This window comes from Amblyraja radiata, chromosome 7 (assembly GCF_010909765.2).
Source record: "Amblyraja radiata isolate CabotCenter1 chromosome 7, sAmbRad1.1.pri, whole genome shotgun sequence".
Classification (NCBI taxonomy): domain Eukaryota; kingdom Metazoa; phylum Chordata; class Chondrichthyes; order Rajiformes; family Rajidae; genus Amblyraja; species Amblyraja radiata.
The window spans coordinates 80,251,652-80,279,583 of NC_045962.1; the positions used below are offsets into that span (position 1 = coordinate 80,251,652).

Sequence of the window (27,932 nt, forward strand, 5' to 3'; positions counted from 1 at the left end):
TAGAAGGATGACAGGGTATCTTATTAACACATATAAGATTATTCAGGGATTGGACACGCTAGAGGCAGGAAACATGGCCATTTAGAACAGAGGTGAGGAAAAACTTTTTCACCCAGAGAGTTGTGAATCTGGAATTCTCTGCCTCAGAAGGATGTGGAAGCCAAATCTCTAGATGCGTTCAAGAGAGAGTTAGATAGCGGAAGTTTGAAACAAGTTTGAAACGAGTTTATTCATGGATAACCCCTTGAGATGGACAGTCATCTCGTTTTCGAGGGGGTCCAACATAGAACATACAGCACAAGACATAACATACATAGAGGCTCTCATTGACCCACCTACCCACACACCAATCCCAAAACCCCTCCATCCCCACTTGTTATAGTTTATAACAATTGTTAATTGGCTTTACATATCCAATAATAATAATAGTTATGTGTTACAGCATAATGTTGATGCATAATACCATATACCACCTATCATACATCGTACGTTAATACACACTATCAACATTATTACATGATATATTATTTCATGATATTGTGACATAATACAATATAAGACCTTGTTACACTATGCAATACAATAATACATAAGTGTAATGGCCATGCATATACAATAGTTATGCGGACTCAAGGAATATGGGGAGAAGGCAGGAATGGGGTACTGATTGTGGATGATCAGCCATGATCACAGTGAATGGTTGTGTTGGCTCAACGGGCCGAATCACCTACTCTTGCACCTATTGTCTATATAAAACAAACAAATGAAAGATATGTAAAAAGTGACTATGATCCAGGAAAGGTGGAGCTCACAACGGTCCATTGGTGGCTGTGGGCTAGAACACCTCACTCACAGCCAACAATGGATCACCTGGCCCACATCCAACAATGGACCATTGTGAGCTCCACCTTTCATTGGATCATCATAACTTTTTTTGCATATCTTTCATTCATGTGTTCTGTATCCCTCTCTCTCCCTCTCTATATCACCATCCATCTCTCTCGCCTCCTTTTCCCCCGACTCTCAGTCTGAGGAAGGGTCTCTACCCGGAACGACACAGATTCCTTTTCTCCAGAGATGCTGCCTGACCCGCTGAGTTACTCCAGCTTTTCGTATCCATCTTCGGCTCAAGCCCAGCATCCGCAGTTCATTCCTCGCCATATTTTCCTTCAACTTACAACAGAATGTGATGTTAATCATATGCAGGCTCTAAATATTGAACTTGACACAGTTGTCCTGTCCATCATAATAGCCTTGTAAGAATGTTTCCAGTTGAATTATTCTGCTCCCTTGATGTGCCATTTCACAATTATGCTTTTCAATGTTTAATATATGTTGGCTGTTAGCTTTGTGATGAGTTCTCTGGGGGGATGGGCGGGGGGGGGGGGTGTTCATCTGGTCTGATAGCAGAGTGCCTAATGTGCTTGTGTCCAAGTCGAGCACATGCTGTCATCATTTAGCAGAGGCTGGTTAACATGCACACAGAGGATCTTTACACAAAGGAGCTGTTCGCTTGCAAATTAAATTAATTCCCTGAGTTGGCCAGATAATGCTCTTAGAGTTTGTTTAGATATAATGAAATAATGAGTAGGGAAGAAAGAGAAAAAAAAAGCCCATATGACACTCAATCATCATCGGGTGAAAGGTATAGAAGTGTGAAAATGCACACCTCCAGATTCGGGGACAGTTTCTTCCCAGCTGTTATCAGGCCATTGAATCATCCTTGGGACGACAGATGGCACAATGGGCTAAGTGTTCGGCTGGCAACCGGAAGGTAGTCGGTTCGAATCCCGCTTGGAGTGCATACTGTCGTTGTGTCCTTGGGCAAGACACTTCACCCACCTTTGCCTGTGTGTGAATGTGTGTGAATGTGTGTGAGTGATTGGTGGTGGTCGGAGGGGCCGTAGGCGCAGATTGGCAGCCACGCTTCCGTCAGTCTGCCCCAGGGCAGCTGTGGCTACAGAAGTAGCTTACCACCACCGAGTGTGACTGAGGAGTGAATGAATAATGCGATGTAAAGCGCCTTGAGTATTAGAAAGGCACTATATAAATCCCATCCATTATTATTATTATTATCCTACCACAACCAGAGAGCAGACCTGAACTGCTATCGACGTCATTGGTGACCCTCGGACTACATTTGATCGGATTTTCCTGGCTTTACCTTGCACTAAATGTTATTCCCTTATCGTGTATCTATTCACTGTTAATAGCTCAATTGTAATCATGTGGTGTCTTTCTGCTGACTGGTTAGCACGCAACAAAAACATTTCATTGTACCTCGGTACACGTGACAATAAACTAAACTAAACTGAACTGAAACTGAACTGAACTACATTAGTCCTGCACCTTCATCTACCTCATTGGAGATCCGCGGACTAACTTTGACCAGATATTACTGGCTTTATCTTGCCCTCAACCTCATTCACGTTATTGTCTTGATCATGTATCCGTGCAACACGGATGGCTTCGATTGTAACATTGTCTTTCTGCTGACTGGTTAGCATGCAACAAAAGATTTTCACTGTACCTCGGTACACGTGACAATAAACTGAACTCAAACTCTTTCAGAGGGCTTCTTGGTATTTAATACCCAAGTCTTAGTTTAGTTTAGTTTAGAGATACAGCGCGGAGCCAGGCCTTTCGGCCGACTAGGTCCGCGCCGACCAGCGATCACTAACCTGCACACTAGGAACAGTGTACAACTGAAGCCAATTAACCTACAAACCTGTATGTCTTTGGAATGTGGGACGGAACTGGAGCATCCGGGGGAATCCCAGGCGGTCATGGGGAGAACGTGCAAACTCCATGCAGACAGCACCCGTAGTGAGGATGGAACCCGGGTCTCTGGCACTATAAGGCAGCAACTCTACCGCTGCGCCACCGTGCCACACCAAAGTAATTGGGTATACTTAAAGCGGAGATTGACGTGTCCTTGATTACCAAGTGTGTCAATGGGTTATGGAGGAAAGCAAAAGAATGAGGTTGGGAGGGAAAGATAGATCAGCCATGATCGAATGGCAGAGTCGACTCGATGGGCCGAATGGCCTACATCTGTTCCTATGACATGAACTTATGCACTTTGATTGATGACAACATTTATCCAGCCACAGTGGAGATGACTGCGTCAATGTCCATTAATCTTGTTAATGACCGAACCCCTCTATTTGACTAAGGTTAATCTTATGCACTAAATGAGTTTGCATCTATCTTTCACTCAGTCAAATTTGTGCAGGTAAGACCTTTATTCTATTGGGAGAATTTGATGTGGGATCCACCCATTAAACAAGTGAAATTGGTATTCGGTGGAATTTACACTGAGGTTTATACACTTCACTCTGCCTCCAACTTAGGGTCCTGACCTTGCTCAGTCAATAATTTAGTTTAGAGATACAGTGTGAAAACAGGCCCTTGAGCCAACTGAGTCCGCGCCGACCAACAATCACCAATACACTACTTCTGTGTCCTACATACTAGGAACAATTTACAGAAGCCAATTAAACTACAAACCTGCACCTCTTTGGAATGAGGGAGGAAACTGGAGCACCCGGAGAAAACCCACACAGCGATCACAGGTAGAACGTACAAACTCTGTACAAGCAGCACCCATAGTCAGGACCGAACTTGGTTCCCTGGTGCTGTAAGGCAGCAGCTCTACTGCACCGTTCCAATAAATACACATTGATGGCAATAACTACAAATGTGTCTAAGGTAAACAAAATTGCTGGAGAAACTCAGCGGGTGCAGCAGCATCTCTGGACCGAAGGAAATAGGCAACGTTTCGGGCCAAAACCATTCTTCCCGAAACGTTGCCCATTTTCTTTGCTCCATAGATGCTGCCGCACCCGCTGAGTTTCTCCAGCAATTTTGTCTACCTTCGATTTTCCAGCATCTGCAGTTCCTTCTTGAACTACAAATGTTTCTTCCTCCCATCTAGAACAGGACGACACAGTAATGGATCCTTCAGGCCACAATGTTTGTGTTGAACGTTATGCCCAGCTGAACTGACCTCATCTCCCTGCAAGTGACCCATGTCCCCCCATTCCCTGCAAATCCATCTGCCTTGGAAAAAGCCATCCTACGACATCCCAGCGTTTGTACGTTCTCTCCATGACCGCCTGGGTTTTCCTCGGGTACTCTGGTTTCCTCCCACATTCCAAAGACATACAGCTTTGCAGGTTAATCGACGACTGTAAATTGGCCTTAAGGGCCTGTCCCACGAGCATGCGACTCCATGCGGCAAGCGCGACCTAACGTGATCGCTTGAGCCGTACGGCCTCGCGGGGCCGGATCCACTTCGGTCGCCGGAGCTGTATGGAGTTGTGCGGGGCTGGTCCCGACATCACGCGGGGCTCCGTAATACTGACCGTGTTTAAAAATTCCGCGCAGCAACGGCCTGCCGGCCCTCATTCGCCTCGACGCCGTACGCACCGCTTCGATGGGCGTGCGCAGCGTCTTGACACCAGACGCAGAGTCTTGACGCCTTACATCACGCGCAAATTTCCCGCGGACTTCGCTCGAACTTCACGTCACTCACTCGACCTCCGCGCGGCCCCTGCTTCCGGTTTGGTCGCGCTTGCCGCATGCAGGTCGCATGCTCGTGGGACAGGCCCTTTAGTCTGTAGAGAGTGGATGAGAAAGTGGGATAACATGAAACCAGTGTGAATGGGTGAACGACGGTCGATGTTTTCCATGCTGTATCTTTCAATCAATGTTTTAGAGGGAGTACAACACAGAACCGGTTCATTGGCTATATTTAAGAGGGAGTTAGATGTGGCCCTTGTGGCTAAAGGGATCAGGGGGTATGGAGAGAAGGCAAGTATGGGATACTGAATTGGATGATCAGCCATGATCACATTGAATGGCGGTGCTGGCTCGAAGGGCCGAATGGCCTCCTCCTGCACCTATTGTCGATAATGGTCAGAAGGCTCAGAAATGGAAAGGACTCAAATGCAGGCTCACCGAGAAGTACTGAAGAAAACCCAAAAACGAATGGAACTGAAAGAAATAGATCTGGAACCGACAGAACTCAGAACTGCTATCAAACTGACAGAGTGCAGACTGATTATTCAATAGACAATAGACAATAGGTGCAGGAGTAGGCCATTTGGCCCTTCGAGCCAGCACCACCATTCAATGTGATCATGGCTGATCATCCACAATCAGTACCCCATTCCTGCCTTCTCCCCATATCCCCTGTGTCCGCTATTTTTAAGAGCCTTATCTAGCTTTCTTGAAAGTATGCAGAGAACCTGCCTCCACCGCCCTCTGAGGCAGAGAATTCCACAGACTCACAACTCTCTGTGTGAAAAAGTGTTTCCTCATCTCCGTTCTAAATGGCGTACCCCTTATTCTTAAACAGTGGCCCCTGGTTCTGGATTCCCCCACCATCGGGAACATGTTTCCTGCCTCCAGCGTGTCCAAACCCTTAATAATCTTATATATTTCAATAAGATTCCCTCTCATCCTTCTAAACTCAGCTCACTCCATTCTCTCAATATATGACAGTCCCGCCATACCGGGAATTAACATTGTAAACCTACGCTGCACTCCCTCAATAGCTATAATGTCCTTCCTCAAATTAGGGGTCTAAAACCACACCCAATACTCCAGGTGTGGTCTCACTAGGGCCCTATATAACTGCAGAAGGACCTCTTTGCTTCTATACTCAACTCCTCTTGTTATGAAGGCCAACATGCCATTCGCTTTCTTCACTGCATGCTGTACATGCATGCTTACTTTAATTGACTGATTCATTACTTTCATTGAAGGACCCACTGATCCCGTTGTACTTCCCCTTTTCCCAACTGGACACCAGTCAGCACCCAATTGGTGATGATCTCAGGTATTTATACCAAGTGATAGATTAGGGGTACACAAAAATGCTGGAGAAACTCAGCGGGTGCAGAAGCATCTATGGAGCGAAGAAATAGGCAACGTTTCGGGCCAAAACCCTTCTTCAGACTGATGGGGGGGGGGGGGGGGGGGGAGAAGAAAGGAAAAAGGAGGAGGAGGAACCTGAGGGCTGAGGGATGGGAGGAGACAGCCCGAGGGGCTGAGGAAGGGGAGGAGACAGCAAGGGCTAACAAAATTGGGAGAATTCAATGTTCATGCCCGCAGGATGCAGACTCCCCAAGCGAAATATGAGGTGCTGTTCCTCCAATTTCCGGTGTTGCTCGCTCTGGCCATGGAGGAGACCCAGGACAGAGAGGTCGGATAGGGAATGGGAGAGGGAGTTGAAGTGCTGAGCCACCGGGCTCTATTGGTTATTGCGGACCGAGCGGAGGTGTTCGGCAAAGCGATCGCCCAACCTCTGCTTGGTCTCACCAGATTAGATTAGGGGAGCAGATTAAATGCAGGTGTAGCTCCTAATAGCTCAGGGGACGAGTGTGGAAATAGTCACAAGTGTGTGGAGGCATGGCAAGTGTGACAATAACAGAGCTTTCACTAACATTTAAGGTAGAAATGAGGACCATTTACTCCATCATGCCTAATTTTTTTTTGTTGGGCTGATCCCTGTTGCCAACCTTGTACTTTATCACTTCATGGGCATCAGGCACGTTTAAATGTGATAAGAGTCTCCACCACCCCTTCCTCCCGGCCACTCAGTGCTATTGAGGAGAGAGAAAAAATTATGTTCCAATCAGAGTTATAGAATGATACAGCATGGAAAATAGGCCCTTTGGCCCAACTTGCCCACACAGGCCAACATGTCCCAGCTACACTAGTCCTACCTACTTGCGTTTGGTCCATATCCCTCTAAACCTGTTATATCCATGTACCTGTCTTAACTGTTTCTCAAATGTCAGGATAGTCCCTGCCTCAGTTGCCTCCTCTGGAAACTCAATCCATACACCCACCACCCTTTTTGTGTGAAAATGTTACCCCTCAGATTCCTATCAAATCTTTTCCTCTTCACCTTAAACCTCTGTCCTCTGGTCCTCGATTCCTGTGCTCTGGGTAAGAGACTCTGTGCACCCACCCGAACTATTCCTCTCATGATTTTGTACACCTCTATAAGATCATCCCTGCGCTCCAAGGCGTCGAGTCCCAGCCTCTCAACCTCTCGCTTTATCTCAGATCTTCAACCCTTCTGCCGTGTAGTTTACATTTAAGCACGACTAGTGTTCCGCACTCTCTGCCTGGGCCTCTGACAATTGTTACGACACGAATGTATCTTCCCCCTTAATCTCCCCAGTCAAATTATCAGGGGAAATGGTGTGGAATGGACTTGACTTCCCTTGCACAAAGATGATTTGAGAGCCGCTGTAATTGTGGACTTGGATCAACAAGTCTAATCGGGCGGAAACCATTTCCTTTGATGTAAAGCATGAGAGTGGTGCATAATTTTCTTGAAATTAGCCTGGGCGGTGGTGATAGTGGAAAGAAAACGCCGTGGCCTATCACAGCCTTAAATTTAGTTTAGTTTAGAGATACAGCGCGGAAACAGGCCCTTCGGCCCACCGAGTCCGCACCGACCAGCGATCCCCGCACATTAACACTGTCCTACACACACTGGGGACAATTTACATTTATGCCAAGCCAATTAGCCTACAAACCTGTACGTCTTTGGAGTGCTCCAACAGCCACTGCTGCAGTATGCCCCAACTTCTACCACCAAGAAAGACAAAGTCGGCACATGGGACCAACGTCACCTATTCCTTTTCTCCAGAAATGCTGTTTGACCCTTTGAGTTACTCCAGAATTTTGTGTCTATCTTCGGTGTAAACCAACATCTGCTGTTCCTTCTTGCACAATCATTAGAATTTAGTTTTGGTACGTTTCCATATTTGAATTAGCAGGTGCATTTGGTTCAAATTCCATTGTTTTTATCATAGAAACATAGAAACATCGGCCATTCGGCCCTTCGAGCCTGCACCGCCATTCAATATGATCATGGCTGATCATCCAACTCAGTATCCCATACTTGCCTTCTCTCCATACCCCCTGATCCCTTTAGCCACAAGGGCCACATCTAACTCCCTCTTAAATATAGCCAATGAACTGGCCTCAACTACCTTCTGTGGCAGAGAATTCCACAGATTCACCACTCTTTGTGTGAAAAATGTTTTTCTCATCTCGGTCCTAAAATACTTCCTTCTTATCCTTAAACTGTGACCCCTAGTTCTGGACTTCCCCAACATCGGGAATAATCTTCCTGCATCTAGCCTGTCCAACCCCTTAAGAATTTTGTAAGTTTCTATAAGATCCCCCCTCAATCTTCTGAATTCTAGCGAGTACAAGCCAAGTCTATCCAGTCTTTCTTTCATATGAAAGTCCTGCCATCCCAGGAATTAGTCTGGTGCTTTACACCAAGCTTTGAATAGATTGTAGACACAAAAAGCTGGAGTAACTCAGCGGGACAGGCAGCATTTCAGGAGAGAAGGAATGGGTGACATTTTGGGTCGTGACCCTTCTTCAGTCACTGGTCCCAGACTCTCCCCTTTTATATCCTTTTACATTTTAAAGTTTTTCCTATATTATGTAATATTCTTAAACTCTCCTTGATCATCATCGCATTCCTATTCCAAACTTGTTATTCCGAGACGTTAAGATCTTTCATTGATCCTTTGTCTCCCTGCTGTGTTCTCCATTTATGTTGTAGAGTATATGCTCTAATAGTAAGATTAAACGAGAACTTACCAGTTCGAAGTTTGATCGTTATTTTATGAGGAGTAACGTTGAGGGAATACGTGAAGAACCCCGCCAGGACGCATGCGTGTCATTCTTCACTGCAGCGGTGTGAAATCACAGATAACTGTAATGACTGAACATAGTAAGATTAGAGAAAGTAATACCAGTTGAGTATATGATCATGGGTGGGAGCGGAGGGCACGTATTCCCTCAACGTACTCCTCATAAAATAACGATCAAACTTCGAACTGGTAAGTTCTCGTTTAATATTACTATTTTACTTCGGAGTCACGTGAGTGACTGCGTGAAGATTTCAAAGCTCTGTGATTTCATGCCGTGGAAACAAGTCCATGCATTACATCTGCCTTAATGACTGTGGGAGGAATTGTGTCAACATAATTTAGACATGAATCCGACATTGAAATCCATGAAAAATGTATTAACGCCAAATTATAGCCCCTATTTATGGGGTAAATTAAATTACAGAACTTAAAATTGTTTCTGCAAACGTTCCAGGTTTAATGACTGGTTTATGATAAAATAGTTGGAATGTTTTTTCCTCTGACCATTCTGCTGTCTTGAGGATTTGGTCCATTGGTACATCCAACTGCATAGCTGCCGATGTAGCTGCAGCCCTGGTGGAATGAGATTTTAAAATATTGGTATCCACCCCAGCCTGTATTAGAACCTGTTTCACCCGTCTTGAGATGGTCTGGACCATCACTTTTTTGTGTGGTTGCTTGTGGCTGATTAAAAGTGCCTTCTCATTGCCTCTGATGATTTTCGTGTTCACCATGTATAACAACAAATGTCTTACTGTACAGAGACGATCATCTGTTGGGTAAGACCTAAATTCTATATTGAGGCCTGCTGATCCCTGTCTGTTCTGCTTAACTAATTCATAAATATGAAACGTAATATTTCCAAATGAAGAAGTCATGTTATCCAGTCTTAATTTATGTAACGACTGTACCCTTTGTGCCGTGACCAAAGCCATTAGCATGACTGTTTTCAGTGTCAGTCTATGTAGGGACAGAGCTGTTGCTGGAGACCAATTCCTTAGCATCGTCAGGACAATACTCACATCCCATATTTGAGAGTACCTGGTTCTTGGGGGATTGGTATTAAAAATTCCCCTCATAAGTTTTGTTACCAGGGGGTGAGTCCCAACAGAATGACACTCTGTTCCTTGCCATAGATAAGTTGATAGGGCACTTCTGGCGCAGTTGATGGCACTATAACTGAGCCCCTCATCATAATGGAGGCCTGCCAGGAATTCCAGAACAGACGGGATGTTCATTGATCTGTAGGTGATGCTGTTTCTGTGACAATACATCTCCCATTTCCTGATATAGACCAGATACTGTTTTTTGTTGGACTGTCTGTGGGCCGCCGAAATTATGTTCACTGTTCGGTCCGTCAGTCCCAGCTGTAGTAGTGGTATTTTTAGACTCTACAAATTAATTAATTCATATAGTTATGACATGGGTGGCTATCCCTTGTTACGGGATGAACCAATAAATCTGGTCTATTCGGGATGGTGATACCTGGTTCTAATACCATGTTGAGTATCACAGGGAACCATGGTTGAGTAGGCCAATCGGGTACTACCAAAATACCAGACGCAGAGACTTGCTGTATTTTCCTTAATACCCGACTGATGAGGCAGAAAGGAGGGAATGCATAAATAAACAATTTCCCCCAATGCAGCGAAATGCATCTGTCGCCGCTGCCCCAGGGTCTGGTTCCCACGAAACATAGTTTCATAACTGGTGATTAAGTCTGGATGCGAATAGATCATATCTGGTGTTCCATACCATGCTATAATATCAGAAAATACTTTTTTATTCAACATCCATTCGGTGTTTTCATTAAATTTGCGTGACCTGGTGTCTGCCACTGAATTTAGTTTACCTGGTAGGTAAGTAGCTGATATCCAAATATCTCTCTGGATACACCACTGCCAAATTGTATTAGCCAGATTGTCACATGATGTCAATTTGTTTCCACCTATGTGGTTGATATATGCTACCACGGTTGTATTGTCAATCTGTTGTCTAACATGCTGGTGATATAACCCAGAACAATATGACTTTAGGCCATGGAATGCACCCAACATTTCCAGGTAGTTTATGCCCAGTGTTTGTAATAATGATGCCTCCTGTGCAGTCCATCTACCTCCACAGCTGGAGATGGAATTGGTGGCACCCCAACCAAGTGCACTGGCATCAGTTTGTAGCACCATAGAAGGGTTGCTGATAATGATTGGATTGAAACAAAGCCGAATGTTATCTTTCCACCATTTTAGTTCCATTATAGCTTTGATTGGTAGCTTCATTGGTCTGTCAAAATGACCTGCATTAATTTTGAGTGCTCGTATTTTTTGCTCTCTGTAAATTTTGGTAATGTAAAGGTCCGAATTGTGAGGCTGGAAAAGCAGCCACCATTTTGCCAATTACTTTTGCTACCAATCTGATGGACGGTTTACTGATGTCAATGAGGTTATTGCAAGCCTCTATTAAATCTATAGCCTTTCCCTTTGGCAAAGTCAGCGACATGTGAACTGAGTCAATGGTGAACCCCAAATAGTCCATAGTAGTGGAAGGCATTAATTTAGATTTAACTGGATGGGTGATAAACCCCAGTTTTTCAAATAACTTTTGTGATTGTTACGGTTTGTTTGGCCAATTCCAAAGTTTTGCCCACAATAAGTATGTCATCAAGATATGCCATGACCATGTGTTTTCGTTTTCGTAGAAACGCTAGGGCTGGTTTCAAAATTTTTGTGAACAGCCTGGGGGCTGATGTTAAACCATTTGGCAGCACTCTATACTGCCATCCTGTCCCATCCAGTTGAATTTTAAGTAACATCTGTGGTCACCTCGTATAGGCACTGAATAGTAAGCATCTTTTAAATCGATGCTAGCCATGAAGTAACCTTTGGAAATCAATTGTTTTGCAGTTCGATGAGGAGGTTACCTCCAAATAGTAAAATAGTAAAAAGAGTATCTCTTACCTGCAGGTTCTGGCTTTTAAAACTGCCGCTGCGGGGGAACGTCGTTCCACCCCGCCTGACTGTTTCGCAATGCGTGTAGCGATATGACACGCATGCGTCCTGGCGGGGTTCTTCACGTAGTCACTCACGTGACTCCGAAGTAAAATAGTTGTTGCTCCATGCACTCTGATCATTGGACAGTGAAGAACTGAAACAGTTACAACCAACTATGATCGAAAGCTCATGGCGAAATTACCCATGTCGCATTGGATCCTCGATTAGCTGCAACAGTTTGCAGCTGTGCCTGGTTTAGTGGAGCAGAACTATTTTAATTGATTTTTTTTCCGCCCAGTGTTAAATCATTGATCCAAAACAGTGATCTCCGTTCCAGTACGTGTGTTTTTTTTTTGCATTAGCAATATGATGTTTAGCACTGAGTCTTAGAGGCATGGAGCGTGGAAACAGGCCACGCCGACCGATATGTAATAATAATAATAATAATATATTTTATTGCCATTGCACAGAGGTACAACGAGATTTGGAATGCAGCTTCCTTCCTATGTAATAACCTAATTAACTAAAAATTTAGACACCCAGAGAAACAAGATTTATAAAAAAAACACAATAGACATTTCTCTGCCACAGAAGGCAGTTGGAGGCCAATCCACTGGATGTATTCAAGAGAGAGTTAGATTTAGCTCTCAGGGCTAACGGAATCAAGGGATATGGGGAAAAAGCAGGAACAGGGTACTGGATGATCAGCCATGATCATATCGAATGGCGGTGTTGGCTGGAAGGGCCGAATGGCCTACTCCTGCACCTATTCTCTATGTTTCTATGTACCTCTTGCTTGAGGGGAGAGGGGAGAAGAGGGAGTGAGGTTCATCATTGATTATGCTGGTGGGAATTTCTGGTCGCATTTCACCTTTCAACATCTAATGCAATTCACGAGACAGGTATTGCATTTGACATCGTAGTTAGCATGATGAACGTGGGCCGAATGGCCTGTTACTGTGCTGTGCTGTTCTGTTGAACTTAGGAGAACACCTTTGGTCATGTCATCCTTGTGGCTCTGTCATTGTCAGTAATCCCATACATGATTTCAAATCCTACGCTATTTGCTATTACATAAAAAAAGTTTTGCTATTACATAGAAAAATAGAAAACATAGAAAATAGGAGCAGGAGGAGGCCATTCGGCCCTTCAAGCCAGCACCACCATTCATTGTGATCAAGGCTGATCATCCCCAATCAATAACCCGTGCCTGCCTTCTCCCCATATCCCTTGATTCCACTAGCCCCCAGAGCTCTATCTAACTCTCTCTTAAATCCATCCAGTGATTTGGCCTCCACTGCCCTCTGTGGCAGGGAATTCCACAAATTCACAACTCTCTGGGTGAAAAAGTTTTTTCTCACCTCAGTCTTAAATGGCCTCCCCTTTATTCTAAGACTGTGGCCCCTGGTTCTGGATTCGCCCAACATTGGGAACATTTTTCCTGCATCTAGCTTGTCCAGTCCTTTTAAAATTTTATTTGTTACTATAAGATTCCCGCTCGTCCTTCTCGACTCCGGTGAATACAAGCCTAGTCTTTTCAAATTAAATTTGGTGCATGACACTAGTCTCAAAATGAAAAAGCAAATATCATCAATGTCCATCAAAGACAGCCAGATTGTTGCTATAATCCATCTGATCCCAGGTATGATTATGTTGACATACAGTATGTTGATTGTTTGCAAGCACTGGGCCTGTACTCGCTGGAGCTTTGAAGGATGAGGGGGCACCTCATTGAAACTAACCGAATAGTGAGAGGCCTCGATAGAGTGGATGTGGAGTGGATGTGTCCACCAGTGGGAGAGTCTGGGACCAGTGGCCATAGCTTCAGAATAAAAGGACATACCTTTAGAAAGGAGATGAGGAGGAGTTTCTTTAGCCAGAGGGCGGTGAATCTGTGAAATTCATTGCCACAGGTGGCTGTCAATGGATCTTTTTAAGGTGGAGATTGACAGATTCTTGATTAGTAAAGGTGTCAGGGGTTATGGGGAGAGGGCAGGAGAATGGAGTTGAGAGGGAAAGAGTGATCAGCCATGATTGAATGGCGGAGTAGACTTGATGGGCCGAATGGCCTAATTCTGCTCCTAGAACATATGAACATGATCCATTCAACTGTTTTCTCTTGGATCATCTGTTTTCACTTCCCAGACAAGCTGATATCTGCCTCGAGTACTTTGACAAATATAGTGACTGTCAGTTACTAAAAGCTAGTCAATTCCCAATCAATTAAGAATGGTTAAAAATGCTGGACTTGCCAAGAATATCCACACCACATGAATGTTTAGTTATTTAGTTTAGAGATGCAGCACGGAAACAGGCCCTTCAACCCACTGAGTTCACTCTGATCAGCGATCCCCATACACCAGCACCAAACAGTATTCATGTTATTCCCTTTATCATGTACCTGTATACTGTGGGTGGCTTGTATGTAATCATGTATTGTCTTTCAGCTGACTGGTTCGCCCGCAACCAAAGCTTTTCACTGTACCTCGGTACACGTGACAATAAACTAAACTAAACTCTCCTGCACAATAGGGGCAACTATTCACAATTTTTACTGAAGCCAATTAAGCTGCAAACCTGCACATCGTTGGAGTGTGGGAGAAAGCGGAGAACACTCACATGGTCACGGGGGAGCAAGGACAAACTATGTACGGACAGCACCCGAGGTCAGGATCAGACCCGGGTCTCTGGCGCTGTAAGGTGGCAACCCTATGAATGAAATTGACTGCACTCTCTGGCACATTAGATAGTAGTTAAAACAGTGTGCTGCTGTGCATTTGTACCTGTGATGGCTTGGTAAACGAGTCTATGTCCATTAGCTGTCTAGGGAGCTAATGAAATACCAACTTGTTCAAATACACACTCTTATAAAGTGCATTATAAAACGGTCTCCCACATGTCTAAAGAGTGTACAAAGGTTTTATTTTCCCCATTTCCACAGCAAATACTCAATCTTGGCGAGAGCAAATGCAGACTGGGTGGTCGTTTTGTGGAACACCTTTGCTCAGACCACGTGAACCAACCCGACCCCCCGGTTGCTGGACAGTTTAATTCTCCTTCCCATTCCTACATGGACCTTTCTGGCCTCGGTCTCCTCCATTGTCAGAGTGAGGCTAAACACAAATTGGAGGAACAGCATCTCATATTTCGCTTTGTCAGCTTACAGCCCAGTGGTATGACTAGTGATATCTCCTACTTCAGGTAGCCCCGGGGGGTGGAAGATTGCAACCTTCATATGGTCCACTCTGTTTCAACGAATGCAATCAACCCAGCGTGCACAATCAAACAAGATCAAATAGAACAAGTTGACCAACAACTTTAGGCTGTGCACGCCATACGCAAGAAGAAGAAATAGGTAGCCCTGGCATTCCCTCTCTCTCTATCCCTCCCCCACCCAAGTCTTACAAAATTCTTAAGGGGTTGGACAGGCTAGATGCAGGAAGATTGTTCCCGATGTTGGGGAAGTCCAGAACAAGGGGTCACAGTTTAAGGATAAGGAGGAAATCTTTTAGGACTGAGATGAGAAAAACATTTTTCACACATTTTTCACTCTGGAATTCTCTGCCACAGAAGGTAGTTGAGGCCAGTTCATTGGCTATATTTAAGAGGGAGTTAGATGTGGCCCTTGTGGCTAAAGGGATCAGGGGGTATGGAGAGAAGGCAGGTACACGATACTGAGTTGGATGATCAGCCATGATCATATTGAATGGCGGTGCAGGCTCGAAGGGCCGAATGGCCTACTCCTGCACCTATTGTCTATGTTTCTCATTTTCACCCTACAAATGGCTGACAATGACCTGTTTCCTTTATCATCGTTACTATTTTGCATATCATTCATTCATTGTTCTTCATCCCTCCACATCACCGTCTATATCTCTCGTTTCCCTTATCCCTAACCAGTCAGAAGAAGGGTCAGGACCCAAAATATCACCAATTCCTTCTCTCCTGAGATGCTGCCTGTCCCGCTGAGTTACTCCAGCTTTTTGTGTCTATAATCTATTCAAAGCTTGGTGTAAAGTATAATTATTGATTAGACTGCAACTGGGCAATGCTCTTCCCGGTGCCCTTAAAGAAAATGATTGACTTTGTCAGGCGTGGAATGTGCACAGCCGCCAGCAGTATGTTTTTTTGATAACCACAGCTGAGCTAATAGTATTTTTCTCTCCTCAACTTCCATCGCTGTGACTCAGAGCGGAAAGAGAGATTGTATTGAAAATGGTTCTCCTGGGATCTCATAAAATGTCTGTCCACCTCCAGAAATATGAAAGCAGATATAGCCTAGATCATAAGATCATAAGTGATAGGAGTAGAATTGGGCCATTCAATCATGACTGATCTATCTCTCCCTCCTAACCCCATTCTCCTGCCTTCTCCCCATAACCTCTGACACCCGTACTAATCAGGAATTTGTCTATCTCTGCCTTAAAAATATCCACTGACTTTGCCTCCACAGCTTTCTCAGGCAAAGAATTCCATAGGTTCACCACCCTCCGACAAAATAAATTCCTCCCCATTTCCTTCCTAAAAGACCGTCCTTTAATTCTGAGGCTATGACCTCCAGTCCGAGACTCTCCCACTAGTGGAAACATCCTCTCCACGTCCACTAGATATAAACAAACTAAATATAAAAAAACAAATATAGACTAGAATATAAAAGCAGGGATGTCATGCTGAGGCCTTATAGGTTTTGCAGGTTAATTTGCTTATGTAAATTGTCCCTAGTATGTCAGATAGAACTAGTGTACAGGGAGTCGCTGGTCAGCGTGGACTCGTTGGGCCGAAGGGCTTGCTTCAACACTGTATCTCTAAACTAAGCTAAACTAAAAGCCAAGAGCACAGCCAAGTAGTCCAATCTTCCAAAGTCTTGGCAAGAAAAGAAGAATACTTCATTTTCAGTTTCAGGTTTAGTTTATTCCTGGGCGTGCATATTTCCAAAGATCTTTCCTGGACCCAGCACACCCTTGCAATTATAAAGAAGGCACATCAGCGACTCTACTTCCTGAGAAGATTACGGAGATTCGGCATGTCAAAGAGGATTCTCCTGAACTTCTACAGGTGCACGGTAGAGAGCATTCTGACTGGTTGCATCGTAGCCTGGTTCGGCAACTTGAACGTCCAGGAGCGGAAAAGACTACAAAAAGTTGTGACCACTGCCCAGTCCATCACCGGCTTTGACCTCCCCACCGTCGAAGAGATCTATCTTAGTCGCTGCCTCAAAAAGGCAGCCAAAATCATCAGTCAGCGGAAAGACAATATATGATTACACCATATAGAGTCACATGATAAGGGAATAATGTTTGGTGCAAGGTAAAACCAGCAAAGTCCGATCAAGGATAGTCCGAGGGTCACCAATGAGGTAGATAGTAGTTCAGGACTGCCCTGTCCTTCATCGGCTCTGACCTCCCCACCTTCGAAAGGATCTATCGCAATCGCTGCCTCTAAAAGGCAACCAACATCATCAAGGATCCACACCATCCTGGCCACACACTCATCTCTCCGCTACCATCAGGCAGAAGGTACAGGAGCCTGAAATCTGTTACATCCAGGTTCAGGAACAGCTCCTTCCCCACTGCCACCAGGCTATTAAACTCACCAACAAACAGACTCTGAACTGTAACAGCCTATTGCACTTTATCTGGTTATTTATGTGTATATTGAAAATGAACTGTTCATGTTTTTTTTGTTTACAATACTCTGTTGTGCTGCAGCAAGCAAGAATTTCATTGTCCTATCTGGGACACATGACAATAAACTCTCTTGACTTGACTCTTGACTTGTCTAGTTGCGGTAGGATGGTTCAGCTGGGATGATAACAGCTGGGAAGAAACTGTTTAAGAAGGAACTGCAGATGCTGGAAAATCGAAGGTACACAAAAATGCTGGAGAAACTCAGCGGGTGCAGCAGCATCTATGGAGCGAAGGAAATAGGCAACGTTTCGGGCCGAAACCCTTCTTCAGACTGATGGGGGGTGGTGGGGAGAATAAAGGAAAAAGGAGAAGGAGGAGCCCAAGGGCTGAGGGATGGGAGGAGACAGCCCGAGGGCTGAGGAAGGGGAGATCCTGGTGTACCTGGGAAGAAACTGTCCCTGAATCTGGAGGTGTGTGTTTTCACAAGTACTTGTAAAGCTCCATCTTTAAGGTCAGACAGGCGTTAAAAATTCACTTATACTTGACTGCAATGACCCTCGGCATTCCAGTTGATGAATCACTGGTGGATAACAACTGCAACTGTTTGACCTTCATATGTTTCAATGCTGAGTCTATTAACGTAACACCACTGGGGCAGGTCAAGCAGACAGAACCTTGTGCATTTAACTTCACTTTTGTCGACACTGGGTGCTGCTGCTGTCAGATTTATTCCATTCAACCTGTGACTGCTGTGAAACTAAGAACCGACACAAATTGCTGGAGGAACTCAGCGTCTCAGCATCGCTGGAGAACATGGAGAGGTGTTGTTTCAGGTTGGGACACTTCTTCAGAATGAACCTGAAATGTCACCTCTTTTAGGAGACACAAAGTGCCGGAGTAACTCAGCGAGTCAGGCAGCATCTCTAGAGAGAAAGGATGGGTGATGTTTCAGGTCGGGACCCTTTTTGTTGTCGTATCATCTGCCTCAACTATCTCCTCTGGCAGCTCATTCCATATACCCACCACACTCTGTGTGAAACATTTGCTCCTCAGGTTAATAATAATAATAATAATAATATATTTTATTGTCATTGCACATAAGTGCAACGAGATTTGGTATGCAGCTTCCATCCGATGTCATAACATAAATAACTAATAAAATTTAGATTTAGATATCCCGAAAACATGGTTTGTAAAAAGAACAGTAAAACAGTCAAAACAGTTCAACAGACTAAAGTGCAGACGTGTCTGTGTGACGTGACCATCCGAGGGAGACAGTCCAGGGGGGGTGGGGGGCACTCAGCAGGGCCGGTTCAGAGCCGATATAGCTCTGGGAATGAAGCTGTTCCTGAGTCTGGAGGTTCGGGCGTAGAAGGCCTTGTAACGTCTGCCGGAGGGAAGTAGTTCGAACAGTCCATTACAAGGGTATGAGGAGTCTTTATGGATGCTGACGGCCTTCCTGAGGCACCGTGTGTGGTAGATGCCCTCCAAGGCTGGTAGCTGTGTCCCAATGATCTTCTGCGCTCTGTGGACGACGCGCTGAAGAGCTCTCCTCTCCGACTTACTTACTTACTGTGTATTATGCCTCCTGGCAGGTAGGGCATCAACGAAGGTCCTCCACTCAGTGGTGTTGATTCCTTCAGTTGCTGTTTCCGTAACATATTTGTTTAACGAGACAGGGTTGTTAGCCCTGTGCTCGACCTCCAACCTGGAGGACCAGTGGATCGCTCTTTGTCTCGCCTCTACCCTTCGACCTGTCCAGCATGGGAGACCCTAACAGGAGACAAATCTCCCGCTGGCATAGCTCTAGGGGTCGTGAAACGCTCCTCAGGTTGGTTCTTATTAAATCTTTCCCTTCTCACCTTAAACCCACGCCCTCTAGAAATTGATTCCCCTAACCTGGGTAACCTGTGCATTTACCCCATCAATTCCCATCACCTCTCAGCCCCCTGCAGTCCAATGAATAAGGTACTGGACTGCCCAACCTCTCCCGACAGCTCAGGCAAATTCATGGCAACATCCCCATACATCTTCTCTGTACCCTTTCCAGCTTCATGGCATCTTGTTGAAAATCCTACCTCATTCAATAACCACAAATCTGTAGCCTCCTTTTGTTCTGGTATTTTATTTAATTCACATGTTTAAGCGATAACGTTTTATTATTAATGTTTTATGTGTCATTCCTAACTGTCACTGCATGTGATGTTGTCACTTGCGGGCGGAGCACCAAGGCAAATTCCTTGTATGTGAATACTTGGCCAATAAACTTATTAATTCATTCATTGATTGATTCATTAATTTGCCCTCCATCAGATTCATCTCATTCCAATTCTGATGTCCTAAATATATAAAAGGCAAGCTCACTGATTAATGAAAACTCTACTCTTTGGCCTACGTTGGTTTCCCTCTCAAATCTATCCCCACTTCACCTCTCCCTTACCTTAAAATGCTTCACTGGTTTAGTTTAGTTGAGTTTAGTTTAGAGATACAGCGCGGAAGCAGGTCCTTCGACCCACCAAGTCCGCGCCGACCAGCGATCCCCATACCCGAGCACTATCCTACACTCCAGAGGCATTTGACAATTTTTACCAAAGCCAATTAAGCTACATGCTGTACCTGTACGTCTTTGGAGTGTGGGAGGAAACGGGAGCACCCAGAGAAAACCCACGCAGGTCACGGGGAGAATGTACAAACTCCGTACAGACAGCACCCGTAGTCAGGATTGAACCCGGAACTCTGGCGCTGCAAGGCAGCAACTCTACCACTGCGCCACCGTGCCGCCCTTTATCAAGTTCTTTATCAAATAATTCTTCTAATTTGGTATCAGCTTTTTGTGATGACATCCTCTAAATCCTATTGAAGTATTTTTCACTGCCAAAAAAGCTCTATTGATGCATGTTCATACTATTGTAATATTTTACTTATACCCTACATTGGTTGAGTATCAATGTATCTTCAAATAGAGATAATACACATCTTCAAGATCTTACACAAGTTTCAGTTTCCAGCTACATGGATAGGAAAGGTTTAGAAGGGTATTGGCCGAACGTGAGAAAGCGGTACTAGTACAGATGGGGCACCTTGGTCGGCATGGGCAAGTTGGGCCGAAGGGCCTGTTTCCATGCGGTATGACTCTAAGCCTATGGCTAGCATGGTACAAGGCTGTTTAGTCCATTGCACCCCCTGACATGGTGATGCAGGTCTATTCCTGCTTCTATTTCCTATAGTTGTAGATGAAGCCCAGACCATCAAGTAAACCAACCTCCCTTCCATTGACTTCTTCTACACTTCACGCTGACTCGGTAAGGCCAGCAGCATAATCAAGGACCAGTCTCACCCAGTCGCTTGCTCTTCACCCCTCTCCCATCAAGCAAGAGGTACAGAAGTTTGAAAACGCGTACCTCCAGATTCAGGAACAGTTTCTTCCCAGCTGTTATCGGGCAACTGAACCATCCTTTCCCCAACTAGAGAGGAGTCGTGACCTCCCATCTATCCTATTGGAGATATCTAATTGGATATATCATTGGATTGTCTTTAATCGGACTATCTTGCATTAAAGGTTTTACCCTTTATCCTTTATCTGTGGATGGCTTGATTGTCATCATGTATAATCTTTTCTTTGACCAAATAGCAGGCACCAAAAAGCTTGTCACTGTACCTTGGTGCACGTGACAAGAATAATAACCTAAACTAAAGTATATTCTTGTGTTCAATTAGTCACACATTTGCTAGTCTTTCTCCATTGCTCTTCAATTGTGTTGCCCACTCTCCTTTGTAGATTAACAGCTGAATCTGCTGTCATTGCCCTTCCTACGCAATGCATTCCAAATTGCTTCAACTTGCTGTGTAGAGCAAAAACTCGCCTTCCCACTTCTTAGAGTCATAGAGAGATACAACGTGGAACCAGGCCCTTCGGCCCAACTTGCCAACATCGGCCAATGTGTCCCAGCTACACTAGTCCCATATCCCTCCAAACCATATCCTATCCATGTACCTGTGTAATTGTTTCTTAAATTATGGGATAGTCCCTGCCTCAACTATGTCCTCTGGCAGTTTGTTCCCTATATCCACCACCCTTTGTGTGAAAAAGTTAGACCTCAGATTCCTATTAAATGTTTTCCCCTTCACCTTAAACCTATGTCCTCTGCTCCTCGATTTACCTACTCTGGGAAGTGTGTTTAACCGATCTATTCCTCTCATGATTTTGTAATAATAATAATAATGGATGGGATTTATATAGCGCCTTTCTAATACTCAAGGCGCTTTTCATCGCATTATTCATTCACTCCTCAGTCACACTCGGTGGTGGTAAGCTACTTCTGTAGCCACAGCTGCCCTGGGGCAGACTGACGGAAGCGTGGCTGCCAATCTGCGCCTACGGCCCCTCCGACCACCACCAATCACTCACACACATTCACACACAGGCAAAGGTGGGTGAAGTGTCTTGCCCAAGGACACAACGACAGTACGCACTCCAAGCGGGATTCGAACCGGCTACATTCCGGTTGCCAGCCGAACACTTAGCCCATTGTGCCATCTGTCGTCCCGTACACCTCTATAAGATCACCCCTCATCCTCCTGCGCTCCATGGAATAGAGTCCCAACCTACTCATTCTTTGTTGAAGTTTTATTTTATTTTAGTCTTTGGATATATTATTCTTGAACCAATATATTACCTTGATGTTCAACACAATTATTTTCACAGTTCCTAGTTCCTAATTTACTTTGCGGAGGTATAGTAATTGTATTACGATAGCAAGCGAGCCATCAAATTGCTAGTTTGTTTCTACACTCTGGACAGCGACATTAATCTGGTCTTATTCTCAGTTTGGCATTTGCATTCAGTGCGTTGCAGTTTTCCCTTTTCAGACTGCATCGTACAATTTGCACCTCGCAAGCTTGGTCATTATCTTCTAGTGAACATTGCTTGCTTCTGCTTTTCACACCCTGTATAGATCGTGGGGAGAATACTCTCCCAATAAGATTCTGGTGGCCTGTTACAGGAGGAAAGTTGAGGGTACGCAAGAGGTCTTCCAGAACGATATCAACAAAGAACTGCTGGTGCTGGTTTATACCAAAGATAGGCACAACGTGCTGGAGTAACTCAGCGGGTCAGACAGCATCTCATATGCCTGAAGAAGGGTCCTGAACTGAAACATCACCAACCCTTGTATACTAAGGATGAAACTGCAGATGCTGGTTTAAACCGAAGATAGACACTAAAAGTTAGAGTAACTCCGCAGCTCAGACAGCATCTGAAGAAGGGTCCCGACCCGAAACATCACCTATTCCTTTTCTCCAGCAATGCTTTCTGACCCGCTGAGTTACTCCAGCTTTTTGTGCCTATCATCACCTACCCTTTTTCTCCATATATGCTGCTGTCCCGCTGAGTTACTCCAGCACTTTGTGTCTATTTCTACCAGTAACACTGCCTGGCTCAGGTGGTATTAAGTGAGATTGTATTTGGGCTCAGGCATTATGGGCCGAAGGGCCTGTCCCTATGCTGCCCTGTTGTATGTGTAGGAAGGAACTGCAGATGCTGGTTTGTACCGAAGACAGACACAAAATACAGGAGTAACTCAGCGGGACAGGCAGCATCTCTGGAGGGAAGGAATAGATGGGTCGGAAGCCTTCCTCAGACAGAAATATAGGGATGGGGGGAAAATGGAGGAGAGAGAAGGCCAGAACAAAACAGGGCAGGCAACAGGTGTTCAAGAAGGAACTGCAGATGCTGGAAGATCGAAGGTACACAAAATTGCTGGAGAAACTCAGCGGGTGCAGCAGCATCTATGGAGCGAAGGAAATAGGCGACGTTTCGGGCCGAAACCCTTCTTCAGACTGATGGGGGGTGGGGGGGAGAAGGAAGGAAAAGGGAGGAGGAGGAGGAGCCCGAGGGCGGGCGGATGGGAGGGTGGGAGGAGACAGCTAGAGGGTTAAGGAAGGGGAGGAGACAACAAGGGCTAGCAAAATTGGGAGAATTCAATGTTAATGCCTTCCGGACGCAAGGTCCCCAGGCGGAATATGAGGTGCTGTTCCTCCAATTTCCGCTGTTGCTCACTCTGGCAATGGAGGAGACCCAGGACAGAGAGGTCGGATTGGGAATGGGAGGGGGAGTTGAAGTGCTGAGCCACCGGGAGTTCAGGTAGGTTATTGCGGACTGAGCGGAGGTGTTCGGCGAAACGATCGCCCAACCTCCGCTTAGTCTTGCCGATGTAAATCAGCTGACATCTAGAGCAGCGGATGCAGTAGATGAGGTTGGAGGAGATACAGGTGAACCTTTGTCGCACCTGGGACGACTGCTTGGGTCCTTGAATGGAGTCGAGGGGGGAGGTGAAGGGACAGATGGCTTCAGGAAGGGTGGAGTCCATAATGGCCCATCAAGTGATTCAAGCATTTTGTGATTATCTGTACTAATCTATGTTCTCGTTCTGTTTCAGGTGGATTTTTAAATCCCAATAACCCTTTATATTCAGTGGGCCTTTACCTTTTCACGGATGATGTAGCATAGGTTCTTCTTTATGAACCGTCTTTAAACATGAGTGTGGTTCGACGGCAATTTACACCCGCAATCTTAACTTTCTTCCCTTTTAACTTGTTTCACGACTCGCATTAACATCCGCCAACATCTTCAATCCGATCCTCTATCGATTTTATGCATCGTCTAGGTTACAGCAGCAGGGCAAAGACATCCCACCGGTCTCCCAACTACTCGTGCATATGTTTGGTCCATGCTAACATTAGACGTTAGAGATACAGTGTGGAAACCGGCCCTTCGGCCCACTGAGTCCGCGCTGACCAGCGATCATCCCGTACACGAGCACTATCCCACACGGGAGACAATTTACCATTTTACCAAAGCTTATTCACCTACAAACCTGCACGTCTTTGGCGTGTGGGAGGAAACCGGAGCACCCGGAGAAAACCCACCCGGAGAACGTACAAACTCTGTACAGACAGCACCCAGAGTTAGGATTGAACCTGGGTCTCTGGCGCTGTAAGGCAGCAACTCTACCGCTGCGCCACCATGCTGCGCCATTCTGACGCCCAGTGCACTGGCATTGTAAGACGTACAGGTTTGTAGGTCAATTGGCTTTGATAAAGATTGTAAATTGTTCCCAATGTGTAGAAGAATAGTGTTAGTGAATGGGAATTGCTGGTCGGTGCAGACTTGGTGGGCCGAAGGGCCTGTTTCCGCACTGTATCTGCAAACTCAATTAAACTAGCTTGTTTGCATGATATGACCCTTGGTATCCACCAAATGTATTTGCAAACCTTCACTATCTTTCCTTCCGCATAGCACTTGGTTTAGTTTCATTTAGAGACACAGGGCCGAAACAAGCCCTTTGGCCCACGGAGTCCGCGCCGGCCAGCGATCCCCGCACATTAACACTATCCTACACACACTAGGGACACTTTTACACATCCCAAGTGTGGTGTGCGGTCCCCAGATGAAATAATACACTGATATTTGTGAGATAATTGTGTGCTACGGCAATAAAAGGCAGGCCCATGCAACAAAAAATGTAAGAACTTGTTTATTTTGTTTCAGGGAGCTTGCAGGTCAGATACAGGCTGGACAGTAACAAACATCCTGACATCTTCAGTCTCAACAGTGGAAACCTTGCAGACGGACTACTCCACAGTGTCAAAATCGACCAAGAAGGACCAAGTGTCCATGTTGAGGTAACATAGAGACTAGAATAAAATGATCCATTGTTATCTAGGGACTGGCCAATGCTCAGATCAACATGGCTTCAACAAACAATTGTGTTCCTAATGCCCCTGTCCCACTTAGGAAACCTGAACGGAAACCTCTGGAGACTTTGCACCCCACCCAAGGCTTCCGTGCGGTTCCCGGAGGTTGCAGGTGGTTGCCAGATGTTGCAGGTAGTGGAAGCAGGTAGGGAGACTGACAAAAACCTCCAGGAACCTCAGGGAACCGCACGGAAACCTTGGGTGGGGCACAAAGTCTCCAGAGGTTCCCGTTCAGGTTTCCTAAGTGGGACAGGGGCATAAGAGGTTTATCAGTTGACAATTCAATTCAAGACAGACACAAAAAGCTGGTGTAACTCGAACTGGAGTAACTTTAAACCGAAGATAGACACAAAAGGCTGGAATAACTCAGCGGTACAGGCAACATCTCTGGAGAGAAGGAATGGGTAGATGTTTCGGATCTCGAAATTGGCTTTAGTAGAATTCTAAATTGGTCCGAGTATGTAGGATAGTGTTAATGTGCGGGCATCGCTGGTCGGTGCGGACTCAATGGGCCGAAAGGCCTGTTAACCGTATCTCCCAACTAAACTAAACTAAACTGAAGAAGGATCTTGACCCAAAACATCACCCATTCCTTCTCTCCAGAGATGCTGCCTGTCCTGCTGAGTTCCTCCAGTCTCTTGTGTCTACCTTCGGTTTAAAACAGCATCTGCAGTTCCTTCCTCCACAATTCAATTCAAGGGTTCATTTGCAAAGGGCAATTTATGTAAGCTGTTATGTAAAATTATGGTTTTATTACTTAGAATGAAGTTAATGGTAATAAAATATGGATGCTACGATACGTTAATTTTCATTCCTGTCAAATATCATTAGCCGAAACTTTTGATCAGAACATTCTAATCAAGAAAAATTAAACAAAGTGGTGGAGCAACTCAGCGTCTCAGGAGAATGTGATCACTTGGGCAAGTGGGTAAAGGAATGATGAATGTTGGAAGGAACAGCAGATGCTGGTTTATACCGAAGCCAGGCCCAAGATGCTGGAGTAACTCAGCGGGTCAGGCAGCATCTTTGGAGAAAAGGAATAGGTGATGTTTCGGGTCGAGACCCTTCTTCGGACTCAAGAAGGGTTCTGACCCGAAATGTCACCTGTTCCTTTTCTCCAGAGATGCTGCCTGAGCCGTTGAGTTACTCCATCGCTTGTGTCTATCAGATGAACGATTAGTCAAGAGTCAAATGTCACAGTGTTTTATTGTCATATGTCCCAGATAGAACAATGAAATTCTTACTTGTTGCAGCACAACAGAATATGTAAACATGGTATGATATGATAAACCAGAGAGAGAAAAGGAAGGTTTAGTGTGTATATATACACATACTCACAATATATATATATATGTTCTCGGACCGCCGAGAGCAACATCTCCGGGCTGCGGGTCTGCGGAGCGGAGAGGCGGCAGTGCGGAGAGGCGGCGCCGACTTTTTCATCGGGAGCCTGGGTGCTCCAAACCGGCGCGGCCTTGTCGGCTTCGGCAGCTGCGGGATCCAACTAGGAAGCGGCCGTTCCAGGTGGCCCAGCCGCCGAAAGGACTCTCCCGACGCCGGGGCAAGACCACCCGGTGAGAACGGCCAGGGACATCGGGCCTCCGTAGAGGCAATTGCGGTGGCCTGAATAGGCCTGACTTTGGGGTGAACATGGGGTGGGGACTGGACATTGTGCCTTCCTCCACAGTGCTATCCACTGTGGGGGGATGATTTTTTTGTCTAATTGTAGTCCTGTAGGTCTGTGTCCAAGATGGCTGCCGTGAAGAGAGAGTGGACGCTGGCGCGCTTTGGCTGCCGCTGCTCCCTCTTTACACTGTGTTTTTGATTTTCTGTTTTTGGATTGAATTCTGTTTTCAATTTGTGTCTCTGTGATGTCTTTATTACTTGTTATATTCCGATTATATGTTCCGATTACTATGTAAGGTGTCCTTGAGATGTCTGAAAGGCGCCCATTAAATAAAATGTATTATTATGATTATTATGATATATATATATATGTGTATGTATATATGTATATATACATATATATACATATATATACATATATATATACATATACATATATTGTGAGTATGTGTATATATACACACTAAACTTTCAATTTCAATATATATATATACACATGCATACTCAAAAAACAAACAAAATAGTGCAATAATAATAAAAAAATAGTCGATTGTCTATTGTAGTTCAGAGCTTATATGAGGCTGTAGTGTTTAATAGTAAGATTAAACGAGAACTTACCAGTTTGAAGTTTGATCTGTATTTTATGAGGAGTTACGATGAGGGATTACATGAAGAACCCGCTCAGCGCGCATGCGCGGCATACTTCCAAGCAGCGGTGTGGAATCACAGATAGACACAGTTATTGAAGTAAACATAGTAAAGAAAAGGAGACATCAGTTATCAGTTTGACCTATATTATGAGGGTGGGAGCGGAGGGCACGTAATCCCTCATCGTAACTCCGCATAAAATACAGATCAAACTTCAAACTGGTAAGTTCTCGTTTAATCTTACTATTTTGCTTCGGAATCACATGAGTGACTACGTGAAGACTTCAAAGCTCTGTGATTTCAAACCGTGTAACAGTTTTATTTCACTCACTGCCGAAGTTCTTGAGGGAGGAAGTGTGTTATCGTAACCAACCAATGAATCTGTTTTTCGAGAAACAAAAATGGTATTTAGTAACAATAACAAATTAAATTGCTCCCCCGGGCTTAAATTAAATATTTGCAGTTTGTAAAAATTTTCTGCAAACAAGTCAAGTTTCGTCAACGGCTTATTGTAAAAATTTCTGAATGTCGTTTCCCTCGACCATTCTGCTGTCGTCAGAATATGGCCAACCGGTACGTCCATTCTTTCGGCC

General features: G+C 45.0%; 1 protein-coding gene across 1 annotated transcript in view; it reads left to right on the forward strand.

The window, feature by feature from the left end:
• Positions 1-27,932, forward strand: part of LOC116975561 (contactin-associated protein-like 5) — a 1,077,365-nt gene that overhangs the window by 990,863 nt on the left and 58,570 nt on the right. The window contains exon 20 of the mRNA XM_033024848.1: positions 24,860-24,993. Within this exon, the coding sequence (XP_032880739.1) occupies positions 24,860-24,993 (134 nt within the window). The remainder of the gene's footprint in view (positions 1-24,859; positions 24,994-27,932) is intronic.